The 12,329-nt window shown below is 22.1% G+C and overlaps 3 protein-coding genes across 3 annotated transcripts; all 3 read right to left on the reverse strand.

Moving 5' to 3' along the window:
• Positions 1 to 682: 682 nt before the first annotated feature.
• LOC128955749 (tigger transposable element-derived protein 4-like) lies at positions 683 to 2,266 on the reverse strand. The gene has a single exon (XM_054301422.1). It carries the CDS (start codon positions 2,264 to 2,266, stop codon positions 683 to 685), a length of 1,584 nt encoding a protein of 527 aa, XP_054157397.1.
• A 1,638-nt stretch (positions 2,267 to 3,904) lies between these two features.
• Positions 3,905 to 6,897, reverse strand: LOC128956391 (aquaporin-like). The gene is made up of 3 exons (XM_054302124.1): positions 6,258 to 6,897; positions 4,356 to 4,436; positions 3,905 to 4,042 (listed from the first exon to the last, which is right to left on the reverse strand). Exons 1-3 carry the CDS (start codon positions 6,777 to 6,779, stop codon positions 3,905 to 3,907), a joined length of 741 nt encoding a protein of 246 aa, XP_054158099.1. The 5' UTR covers positions 6,780 to 6,897.
• Positions 6,898 to 8,198: 1,301 nt separating this feature from the next.
• LOC128955750 (integumentary mucin C.1-like) lies at positions 8,199 to 8,654 on the reverse strand. Its single transcript, XM_054301423.1, has one exon. It carries the CDS (start codon positions 8,652 to 8,654, stop codon positions 8,199 to 8,201), a length of 456 nt encoding a protein of 151 aa, XP_054157398.1.
• Positions 8,655 to 12,329: the final 3,675 nt, after the last annotated feature.

The raw sequence follows: 12,329 nt of genomic DNA on the forward strand, positions 1-12,329 counted from the left end.
ACATATATTATGTTAATAACTGATATACAGTAGTTTGATATGTTTATTACCAATAGATTATTATTTGTGTGTTAATTTTTTTTCTAATCATTTTTGAATTTATAATTATGAATATTATAAATATGTTTTTTTTAAATCATTAAACACTTGATTATAATTGGTAGTTACCGTAATTATAATTAAAGCAATATTAAAATTATACAATTTTCATTAAACCGTAAATTATTTATTGTCTGTAAACGAGTCGTTTAGTAGTACCGTAATTATAAGTTAACAAAACTTGTTTTAAAAATTGTGATTATAAAGTAAATCATAAATTATTTTTATTGATTTGATTAAAAAAATTTAATATTGAATATTCATTTATTAATTTTTTATATTTTATTATTATTAGCAACAAATAATAATAATAAGAGAGCTATTAATTTTAAATTAAAATATATTTCATATAATGTTTTAAATTGTATCATATACAGATAACTCTCTATAATATGAACATAGTTTGGGAATAAAAATTATTTCACAATATAGAAAGTTTCATATTAAAGAAAAAGTTCTGTAATATGAAAATAATATTTATATTAAAATTTTTCATATTATAGAATTGGAATTAATAAAAATCTTTTATTTTAAATTTAATGAAAAATATTACAAAATAAAGAGTATATTAATTAAGTTTAATTCACTTAAAGTAATCAGTAATTGATGTTTGTTTGAGACTTTGTTTCTTAAGCTTTAAATCAATTAATGAATGTTTAATTTTATTTAAATGTATCAATACTTCAGGTAATTCAGAGATAATTAATGTCTCAAGTTTTGTCACCATTTCTAAGCCATCATTAACTGTAAGACTATTATTATTGATAACAAAATCATTTAATGGCAACTCATTTGATGTCATAATTTCAATATCGGTATCATTATTGTCGATATTATCATTAATAGCTTCTTCAAGCAAATCGTTTTTAAAGTCATTACTATGCAATTGTAAAGAGTCTTCAAAATTATCAATCTCTTCAAATGTCATAAGATTTTCGCCAATACATGACTGAAATGTTTCAAATGAATCGGCGACCACTTCTTCGACAATAGTGTCACTGTTGGTCTGAATTTCAAATCCTGAATGTTTATAACAATTAATAATTGTATCACATTTTACATCAGTCCATGCAATCAATGTCCACTCAATACATGATCTTAAATCAATACTTTTAATCATGTTTTTCAATTCAATACCAAATTCAATATTATTGTTATTAACAGTTGATTGGTATAAATCATGCATATTATTAGTCAAATGTCTTATTAAATAACTTCGATATTTAGCTTTAAATGATCTGATGATTCCCTGATCCAGTGGTTGAAGACGTGATGTAGTGTTAGCCGGAAAATATTGAATCTTAATATTTGAAAAATTCAAATCATCTGGTATTTTATGTGCCGAACAGTTATCAACAAATAACAATATTTTGCGATTATTTTGCTTAAAATGTTTATTAATTGTTTGCAACCAATCAATAAATATAGTTTGTGTCATCCATGCACTTGAATTATTATAATAATGTATTCCTAATGAATTGATACTGGTTTTCATATTATTAAAACATCGAGGTTTACGAGCGGTACCAATGATGACTGGCTTTAATTTTTCACCAACAGATGAACAACACAAACCTAATGTCACTCTTTGCTTGAATTTTTTTTTACCAAATTTATTAACTCCTTTTAAAAGATACGACTTTTTTGGTAATAATTTATAGAAAAGTCCCGTTTCATCGAAATTGAAAATGTCTTCAATATTGTAATCCTTTAGTAAATCTTTTAGATTTTCTATCCATTGTTCAACAGTTTTATCATTTATATCTGCAGATTCGCCACTATATGATTGATACTTAATTTCATGTCTTTTTGTAAATTTTGATAGCCATCCATCTGATGCTTTAAAATGATTTAAGTTAAGTCTTATTGCTATATCTGATGCAAACACTTTAATAATTGGTCCATCAATTGGCACTTTATTTGCGTTAGACAATTGTACAAACTTTAGCACCAATTCATTTAATTTATCATTTGGCGTACGTCTGATCCGTTTCTTATGTTTGTTTGTTTGACTTAAAATATAATCAGTATTTTTGATGATGTTATTGACGGCACCGATACTTATTTTGTATTTTTCCTGTAGTTGTCGTTGATTTAACCCATTTTTGTAATCAATAATTAGTTTACTTTTATTGCCAAATGTTAAATCTTTTCTTGATTTAGCCATTTTGCAGACACAAATAACTTTCACTCAATAATTTTGAATACAATATACTGTATTGACAATAATTATTATAAAAACACGTTTATTTAGACTATCAATGATTGCAATTAATTGTACATTGATTGCAGTCTATAATAATTGTTACAGTTTTACAGTATATTTTTACAATTTTCATATTATAGAAAACTTATTATTATTATTTGAATTTACAGTTTTTGTTCATAATATAGAATATAGAGTTTCATATTATAGAATATGTAATACATTATAAAGTACTATAATGTCATTGGTATTAAATATTTGTTCATATTATAGAGCTTTTTCATAGTATAGAGCGTTCATATTATAGAGAGTTATCTGTATTTAGATGTGAATATATTTAGTATACCAACCGATAGAATATGCGATTTTATAATTTATAAAATTAATATTATCATAAATATGTGTAAATTATGAATTTGAGTAAAATTAATAAAGTACCATAAATAATTTTAAATATTTTATTAGATATCTTTTATTTAAATATTGATAAATTTATCAATTGATTATCGTAATTAGAATTTATTTTAATTTTTGTTAAAATACTACAGTAAAATATAATAAATTACCAGTAGTTATCTATTACAGTATTTTTATATTATTTAGAATTTTTTTAAATAATTTTCTACAACTATTTTTTAATAATACAATTTTTTAATTGTAGATAATATTTTAAGGATATATTTACTATTATATGCAATATATGACAAAATGTATGTAAAATATTTGTTTAAAACAATTTGAAAATTAAAGTTAACAATTTTATATGAATTAAAGCGACAATATTAAAAAATAAGATAATTAAAAAATAAATACAATATTATAAATATTGTAATTAATTTTTTTGGAGAACATTTATTATGACTATTGATAATTAAATAAATCTATCAAAACATACACTTGAAATTGATTTAAAATATTAACTGTAAAAATTAAATGTAATAAATATTTCAAATACAATTTTGGRCATAAAATTGAAATCAAATTAATATTACAAAAACATCATTATAAAAAATTGGTAATTATTATAAAAATTGTTGTTAGAAAACGACAATAATATTCTTTAAAAATGACAAAATTAATATAAAAACAGTATAATTATGCTAAACAATAGTTAAATGTTTTTTTAAAAGCACATTACGGTAATGTTATTAATATCAATTTTATTATATAGTGTTTCCTCATTGAATTGCCAAATATATAAGTAATAGTGTTATGTATCCTTAAAAACAAATAATTTATTGTTTCCAAAATTGGCAATTCTCTGATGGATATTATTTTTATAGTAATATTAATGATTATTTTTTTAAACAAATTAATATTTTAAAATGATAAATATTAATCAACACTAGTTGTCAATTAATAAATTATATAATCAATTTAAATGCAAAAATTATTGTTAAACTATAGAGTATATGCTGTAGATATTTTATAAAATAAAAATATTATGAATAATATATTTTTATAGCATATACTGAATAATTTATGAAATATGTATATAGAAAATGTATAAAAATTTAAAATTCTATAATAAATGAATATTTATAATAATAAAAAACTATTTTTAATTAAATGCTTGGCATTTAAAAAAACTAAAATATGCTAAACATTGGTAGCCTCTTGAGTGTCTCCTTTAGGTTTTCCCAAGGATTTCCTATTTGGTACCGAAGTGTCCATTAATATGAATCGATGGACAGCACCAGCCAATGTTCCGCCAATCAATGGTCCCACCCAATAAACCTTTATTTAAATAAAAAAAATTACTTAAATCAAACATTTTGTTTTTTAAAAATATCTATAGATTTAAAAATATATACAGTATATACAATGTCATTATAATAAAATAAAAATAAAATTGTATGCATCTATTGTAAAAATAAAATACACACAAACATACATACGGACAATAATTTTATTTTAAAAAAATTATAATTTAAGTTAAATTGTAATGTAATTTAAACTATTATCTATTGTTTGTAAAGTATTGTGAAATTAATATTATTATATAATAGTAATAAATAATAATAATATTAGATATTTATTTATTGCTTACATAGTGTGCGTCCCATTTGTTACGGATGAGCGCTGGTCCAAAAGCACGGGCCGTATTCATTGATGCACCGGTAAGCGGTACCTGTCATTAATGATTTATAATTACTATTTTATATGTATTTATTAGTAATTTTATTTTTGTTATAAAATCCTTGGTTTATTTTTCAATAAAAAAAATATTTTTTTATATTATCATAATATGTTTCGTGTTATGATAATAAAAAATATTTTTATATTAAGAGTTTACTTTACCAATTGAGACAAAACAATATAATTATTATAAAAATTTTAGTTTTAAAAAATAATTTTTATTAAATTGTAACTCAAACTATTTATTTAAATATTTGAAAAAATAGTTATGATAGTATTAATTCATTGAGTAATGTTTATTGTATAAACAACAAATTATTGTCACATTACTATATTAATAGCTTTTAATATGCAAATACTATTATACAGTATAACTGCTATAACTAGAATAAATCACATTATACTGTATTTTATTATATAATTTTGTTAAGTATGCAAAATATATGATAATTAATTGTATATGTCTTATATGATATATTTTTGTACAACAAGTTATATAAACAAGTTTAAGTCAATCATCTAATTAATTAAGTGAATAATACTCTATTATTGACTTAAATATTAGGGTTCATAGCACTGATACAATTGCATAAATAATTCTAATATAATATAGAATTAAATAATAATCAAAATAAATTTTGTATAYATATATATAAATTATATACAATATATATCATTGTTATTTTTATTGTTTGATTAAATATTTCCTTATTATTTTGATGAATATTGCTATTATTGAACTTAAATACTATTATAACATAATAATATGAAAACAGGAAATTCATTGGTAATAATTATTTAAAAAAAACAAATTGTACACTAAAACAAAGTATCAATAGTGATGAAAAATTAAGACACAAATAATCTAATTAAATAATTCAATTAATTAATGTTAAGTTATTATATTTTTGTTACTTTTAAATATTGGGTTTTTTATAATATATAAATCATGATAATAATAAGAAAATAAAAATAATTATAATTTCATTATAATAAAGCATTTCATAACTTTATCGCAAATCTTATCAAAAAATAAAATCATAATTAGTTTATATATATCAAATTGATTCACAATAAAAATGTTGTTTATTATATCCGAAAATTTTTTATAATAAAAAAATAAAATTAATTATATATTGCATCAATGATTACTTAATGTTCTTCTATGAAAATATTTCTTATAAAAAACTAATCTTGAAATTAAATTTCAGCAAAACATAATGTTTTTAAGTTTTGAGTTACTGTATCAATATTATTAAAAATTACTAAATAATCAAATATTTAAAAAATAAAATATGTAAGTTTTTTTCCTATAAATAATATTAGATCACTAAACATTTAATTAATTAATAGTGTTTGTATAAATAATATTTAATAATAACATGTTATTCATTTTAAATTACATATAACATGTTTAAATAATTATATAATATAAATCAAATTGTTTAAACATTATATGTTACATTAGAAACACATAACACATTGTGCACTACATGTGCATTAAAATTATAAATAAAAACAAAATAATTATAATGTTTAATAGTAAATAATAGAAATTAATTATTAAGAGTTAATTGATAACATTTTAAAAGGAAATAATTATTTCAATATTTATTATTAGCCAATTATTAAATAATTCATAATATTTTATTAACAAAAATAAATGATATGAAATCATTATAATTAAAAAAAACTATATCCTAATTAGTTATTATTTTCTAAGAAATATTAAAATTATCAATAATTATATTATGTAATTACTAAAAAAAATTAATATAAATTTAACTTTAAATTATAAAAAATGTTAACTTACAGCAAGCAAATGTCCAGTGGTTAGGGCCAGMCCTATAACCAGTGGTGCCAAAGTTGGATTGGATTCAACAACGTTAACGATAACTAAAACAAACACAAAAGTAATGACGGCTTCTATAATAATGGCCTGAAATGGATCGACACCGTTGAGACCGCACTCGCATAGACTGATTTTGGACGTAGCCTCGGGTAATATGCCCTTTAGTACAGCGGCGCCAACCACAGCGCCAACAAACTGGCCAATCAAATAAGTAATGGCATTAACTATGTCTACCTTTCCATCGACCAATAGACCGACCGTAACGGCCGGGTTTACGTGACAACCGGAAATGTGCCCAAAACTGACGGCCAAACACATTAGTGTTAGACCAAAMCCGACAGCTATGGTCAACGTACTGCTGGCGGTCACACAGGCGCCGCAAGCAAATATGACCAGTAGTCCAGTGCCGAGAAACTCGGCAAAAGCGGCCCGAAGAAGTTGACCATTTTTAGACTGAATAAATGAATTGTATTTGTCGGTCATTTTTTTTATTATCAACAAACAGTTATCACTTAGTTATAGCAAACATACAATTTATAAAATTTGTGATCAAATCTGACAATTCTAACAACACATGAGTTTATGTACTGTTAGAAGAATATTCTATGAAAATAAACGAATGAGAGGTTAGAGAGAGAGAGAGAGAGAGAGAGAGAGAGAGAGAGAGAGAGAGAGAGAGAGAGAGAGAGTAAAAGAGAGAGAGAGAGAGAGAGAGAGAGAGAGAGAGAGAGAGAGAGAGAGAGAGAGAGAGAGAGAGAAAAAGAGAGAGAGAGAGAAGTGAGAAGAGAGAGAGAGAGAGAGAGAGAGAGAGAGAGAGAGAGTGAGTGAGAGTGAGAGAGTAAAGGGATGTGATTATTATTATTGTTGTTTTTGCACAATGACAGCAACAAACAGTAGGTGGGTTCTCAAAAATACAGTATATTATTGAATTACACACAATAGTAGGGTTGGGTTGGGTAGTCTTTTTCATTTTATCCCAGTCCCAGAGTCTCTCTATTCGCATATAAATTATTGTTAAAGTCATTAATTGAAAGTGAAATATTACAGTACATAAACTTATTTTTATTTATATACACTAATGTATTGCAGTCTTCATCTATACTAAATATTTTGAAGGCTAACAATAAAAATATATATATATTTTATAATTTACGATTTATCTTGTATTAATATTTGCATAGATAATTGTTGTCTGTTTTAAAATGTAATGGATAAAAAACATTTTAGGAATTTTTTCATACGAAAAATGCTAAAATAACATATAAATCACTAAATATTGTTTGATTTGAAAAATAAATTTTTTAATTTATTACTTTAAACAACAAAACAATTAGCATTTAAAAAAAATATTACATAAGAAAAAATTCTAATGTAATATATATTGTAATAATTATATACAGTACTGTAGATTTATTAATATATTTATAATAACAATAGATATAAAAATAGGCTTATATATTAATGATTAAATTTCATAAAAATACTACTGTTGTAATATTACCTTCAAACAAAAAGTTAAACATTTAAATTAAAAGCAATATTAATTTAAACAATTATAAAACTACTCTAATAAAAATGTTTAATAAAGTAAAACATTATAACTTATTTATTTTTTGATAGTAAATTAAACATTATAAATTAAATTATAATAATAACTAATTAATAATAAATAAATAACATTATATACAATATTGGACAGATTCAAATGCATATAATAAATACATTATATCAATTTGTCAAACATTTAATAATTACATTAAATATAATAATTAACATTTAAAAATATACTCTGTATAAATTATATATTACATACAGTAGTATAATTATATTATAGTTACATTTTATTAAAAAAAATAAATGATAATATAAATTTATTTAATTGCCTATAAATTAGTTATACATTTAAAAGTTGTCTCCATTTGCATCATTAATATATGAAGTAATACGAACAATGGTTTTAGTGGTAGTAGTAGTTGGAGTAGTAGTAGGAGTAGTAGTTGGAGTAGTAGTTGGAGTAATAGTTGGAGTAGTAGTTGGACTAGTGGTTGAACTAGTGGTTGGAGTAGTAGGAGTAGGAGTAAAGAAAATTGTAGAAGTTTGATGACTAATCAAATCCGGTAGTGTATGGATATGGTCAAGCATTTCCTTAAACTTTTGCAACACAGAGATAATTGTGCCCAACGTATGACTTAATGTCCGCGGTATGTTCAACATTGTCGACATAGTTTGCATTAAACTACTAAATGGGAGCATTAATTGCTGATTATCAGATGAGGTGGAAGTAGTTGTAGCCATAGTTGTAATAATACACCAACCGATGGTCAACACAAGTAGTGATAATCTTAATTGTTTCGCCATATTTACTGTTTGTTTCTGAAATACTGTACATAAATAATCGATTACTTTATATAAAATTTATAATTAATTTCATATTAATATCTTAAATGCTTTAATGACTTAAATGTCTTAATTCAATGTACCTGTAATATCTGAGTCATTATTTTTAATTAATTTTTTAATTAAAAAAAATAATAAAACATATTTACTAATGTCTTGATTTGATAGCAAATAAGTGTTTTTAGATATTTACTTTAAATAAATAAATATAAAAATTAGTTTATAATACTTAACATTTGGTAATCATTTGATTATTGATGACAAACTATTTATAAATATCTCTATTGTATTTAAAAAAAATGATTATGTAATATTAGATAATACAAATTTGTATATAACAATTAATATATTTATAGTTACATTATCTTATATACCTGTCATTAATGATGTATAATTACTATTTTATATGCATTTATAAACATTGAATTATTATTAATCATTAATAATTGAAGGTGTATAAAATATTATTTTATTGAAATCATTTAGACAATTATATATTTAATTTTACAAACTTTGTTCTGGCAATGCTATCTTAGCATTCACAACTGGTTTGTTTTATAATATAATATAACTACAAATTATAAATTATAGTTAACTAACAAAAAACTGTTTTTTTAGTTATTTAAAAGTGTGGTTCATCTTCTTTAATACTAGTCGTCAAAGTTGTCGGAGTTGTTGTTGAAGTTGTCTGAGTTGTCAGAGTTGTCACATTGATCTCATCTATGGTTGTTATTGATGTTGAAGTTGTATTATTYAATGAACTCAATGGTTGTCTATCTCTGGTTAGCCTTTTATTATTGGATGGCTTATTATTGGGTGACAATAAATTGACAATTAATGTGATCGGATGGTTAGGGTTTTGTAATTGATCAAAAACATGACCCATCAACAAACCGGGAATATTATTAAGCTTATCCAATATATTTTTCAATTCTTTCAACTCCTTTATCAATACTTCCAGTGCCGACATCATTATCTTTGGCATAGATATTATAGTCTTGAAAATTGATTTAAAAGTTAAATAAATTTCTTTAATAACAGATTTAGTATTAATATTATTGTTATTATTATTTGAGGCATACACAGATAAAGCAATAAATATAACTAATATTAACAAATATTTTATAAGCATTTTGTAGTATTGCCGTTAAAAATAATAAACATTAGAATATTTAACTATTTAGTAAAAGTAATTTAAAAACATATTAATAATAATAATACTTCATTTAAAAATTAAATCAGTATTTTTAATATGATATTACATATGTTTTTCAACACTTATACTTAATTCATTTACTTATAAATATCATATTATATTATAATTACTTTAAAGTTTAAACAAAGTTAAGCAAAAAATTATGGTAAAAACAATTTAGCCCCTAATGAAACATAAATTAAAAAATATTCAAAATTATTAATAATAAAAATTAAATTACACAAAACTCGATATAATTTTTTTAAAGAATTTATTAATGTATCATAATTTAAAGTTTACAATAAATACAGTAAATATAGAAATTAAAAAGATTACATAACATAGCAGTTAATTTAATTATATTTATTGTATAAAAATAAATAAATATATTATATACAATGTATATTATACATACATATTTAGAATAAAACACAAATTATTATTATTTGATTAAAATAATTAAATATTGTTATTCAATAGGAAAAAGTTAGCCCAATCTTTAAGCGGTGTCTTATCTACAATCCTACCGACAAATTTAATAGCAATATGAGGTAAATGATAACTGGTGTTCAATATTTCGCGTAATTGTTTAAGCACTTCAATGATACCGCCCAATGCATTAATAAATGCAACATTTATTGTATGCAAATATCCACCGAAATGCAAAATACCAACAATTAGATCATTACTTATACTACTTTCAGCAAAACATATGCCGAAAAACGTAAAAATTAAAACTAATTTTTCAAGCATATTGTTTGTTAAATTAATTACAATTATACAGTATTATTATTATTATTATTTGTAGTATTTAACTATCTATATATTGTTAGTATAATTGTAATTTAGTCAAAAAAAAGTTAAGTCTATAAATGATTTTAAATTATTTTTATATGCATATATAAAATGTACGATTAAGTAATTTTTTAATTAAAAAAAATTACTAATGTTTTGATTTATAAATTACGTTAATTATATTATGTTAAGTTATACATTTTATTTATATATATTGATACTATTAATAATATCATTAATATACATTTTACATTTTTATATTTCCCTATATTCCCCACTTTTATCCTTTTTCCATATGCTCTATTGGTTGATCCTATTATCTATATTTAAGTTTTTACTAGTTTTAACCATTGTTGTGATAATAAAGCAATCAATTGTCAGATCTTGTATTCATAATCTTAATTGTTTTGCTATATTTTATGTTTATTTCTGGACTAATTCGGTATAAATTTATACATAAATAATTAAATAAATAAATTTTGAAAATATAAATTTAAGATATTAAATGCTATATTTAATTTGAATTTATCATTTTATTTGTTCACAAGTTTATATTTACTTATATAGATCGTAAATAATAGATAAATAAAATAATATGCATATTATACGTAAACACATAACTTATAATACATTACTAAACAATATTTTTTTGTTTTTATAATATTCAATAGTATATAACAAATATGATATACAGTATAATATTCAGTGTTAATATTCAGAGTTAAAGCGTGATAAAATATTTAATTAAATAAATAAATTGTATTTAAATAAAATACATATTATAAAGGTCTAATTAAATATTTGACATTTTATCTAAATATAATGCAATAATTTACAAAAATCTGTAAAAAAAATATTTATTATATTAGTTATAGTTATAGTATTTTAACAAACAGTAAAAATAATTTTTAGATATTTAAAAATGTGATTCTTCTTCATTAATACTATTACTACTACTACTACTACTAATGGACAGACTATTACTGTCACTACTGTTATCACTGATATTGTTATCATTTGAATACATTTTTATTAACGGAGGTTTAGTCCGAAGTATCTCTAACTTGTTTATAGAAATTGTTTGAGACGTAGGAGTTGTAGGGGTTGTCTTAGTTGTCTGTGTTGTCACATTGATCTGATCCATGTCGGTGTTTATCAACGGTGGTAATGTTGATATCAAATCTGTACTAATTGTGGACTTTACTGAATTGGATGATTGGCGAGCAATTGGCATCCCTTTGATGGGTACAAATAATTTAAAAAAGCTGTTAAACATATGGTTCGGATCCATTACTTTGTCGATTATATCTGAAAACAATAATTTTGGAAAATTGTTTAACATATTTAATACTGTTTTCAATTCAGTCAATCCTTGTATCACTATATCCAGTGTCGATATCATCATCTTTGGTATAAACTTCATAGACTCTAAAATTGTTTGAATGGATAAATAAATTTCTTTAATTGATCCAGGTATATTAATATTATTATTATTTGACGCGTCCACCGAAAAACTAACAAATATAACAAATATTAACAAATGATTTAAAAACATTTTTTTTAGTATTGCCGTTAAAATTAATAAACAAATATTTAACTATTTTGTAAAAATTTAACAATTTATTAATGATAATGATAATAATAAT

Source organism: Oppia nitens, unplaced genomic scaffold (assembly GCF_028296485.1).
Source record: "Oppia nitens isolate AA-2021 unplaced genomic scaffold, nextdenovo-longstitch-racon4-pilon3 scaffold2_pilon_pilon_pilon, whole genome shotgun sequence".
NCBI lineage: Eukaryota > Metazoa > Arthropoda > Arachnida > Sarcoptiformes > Oppiidae > Oppia > Oppia nitens.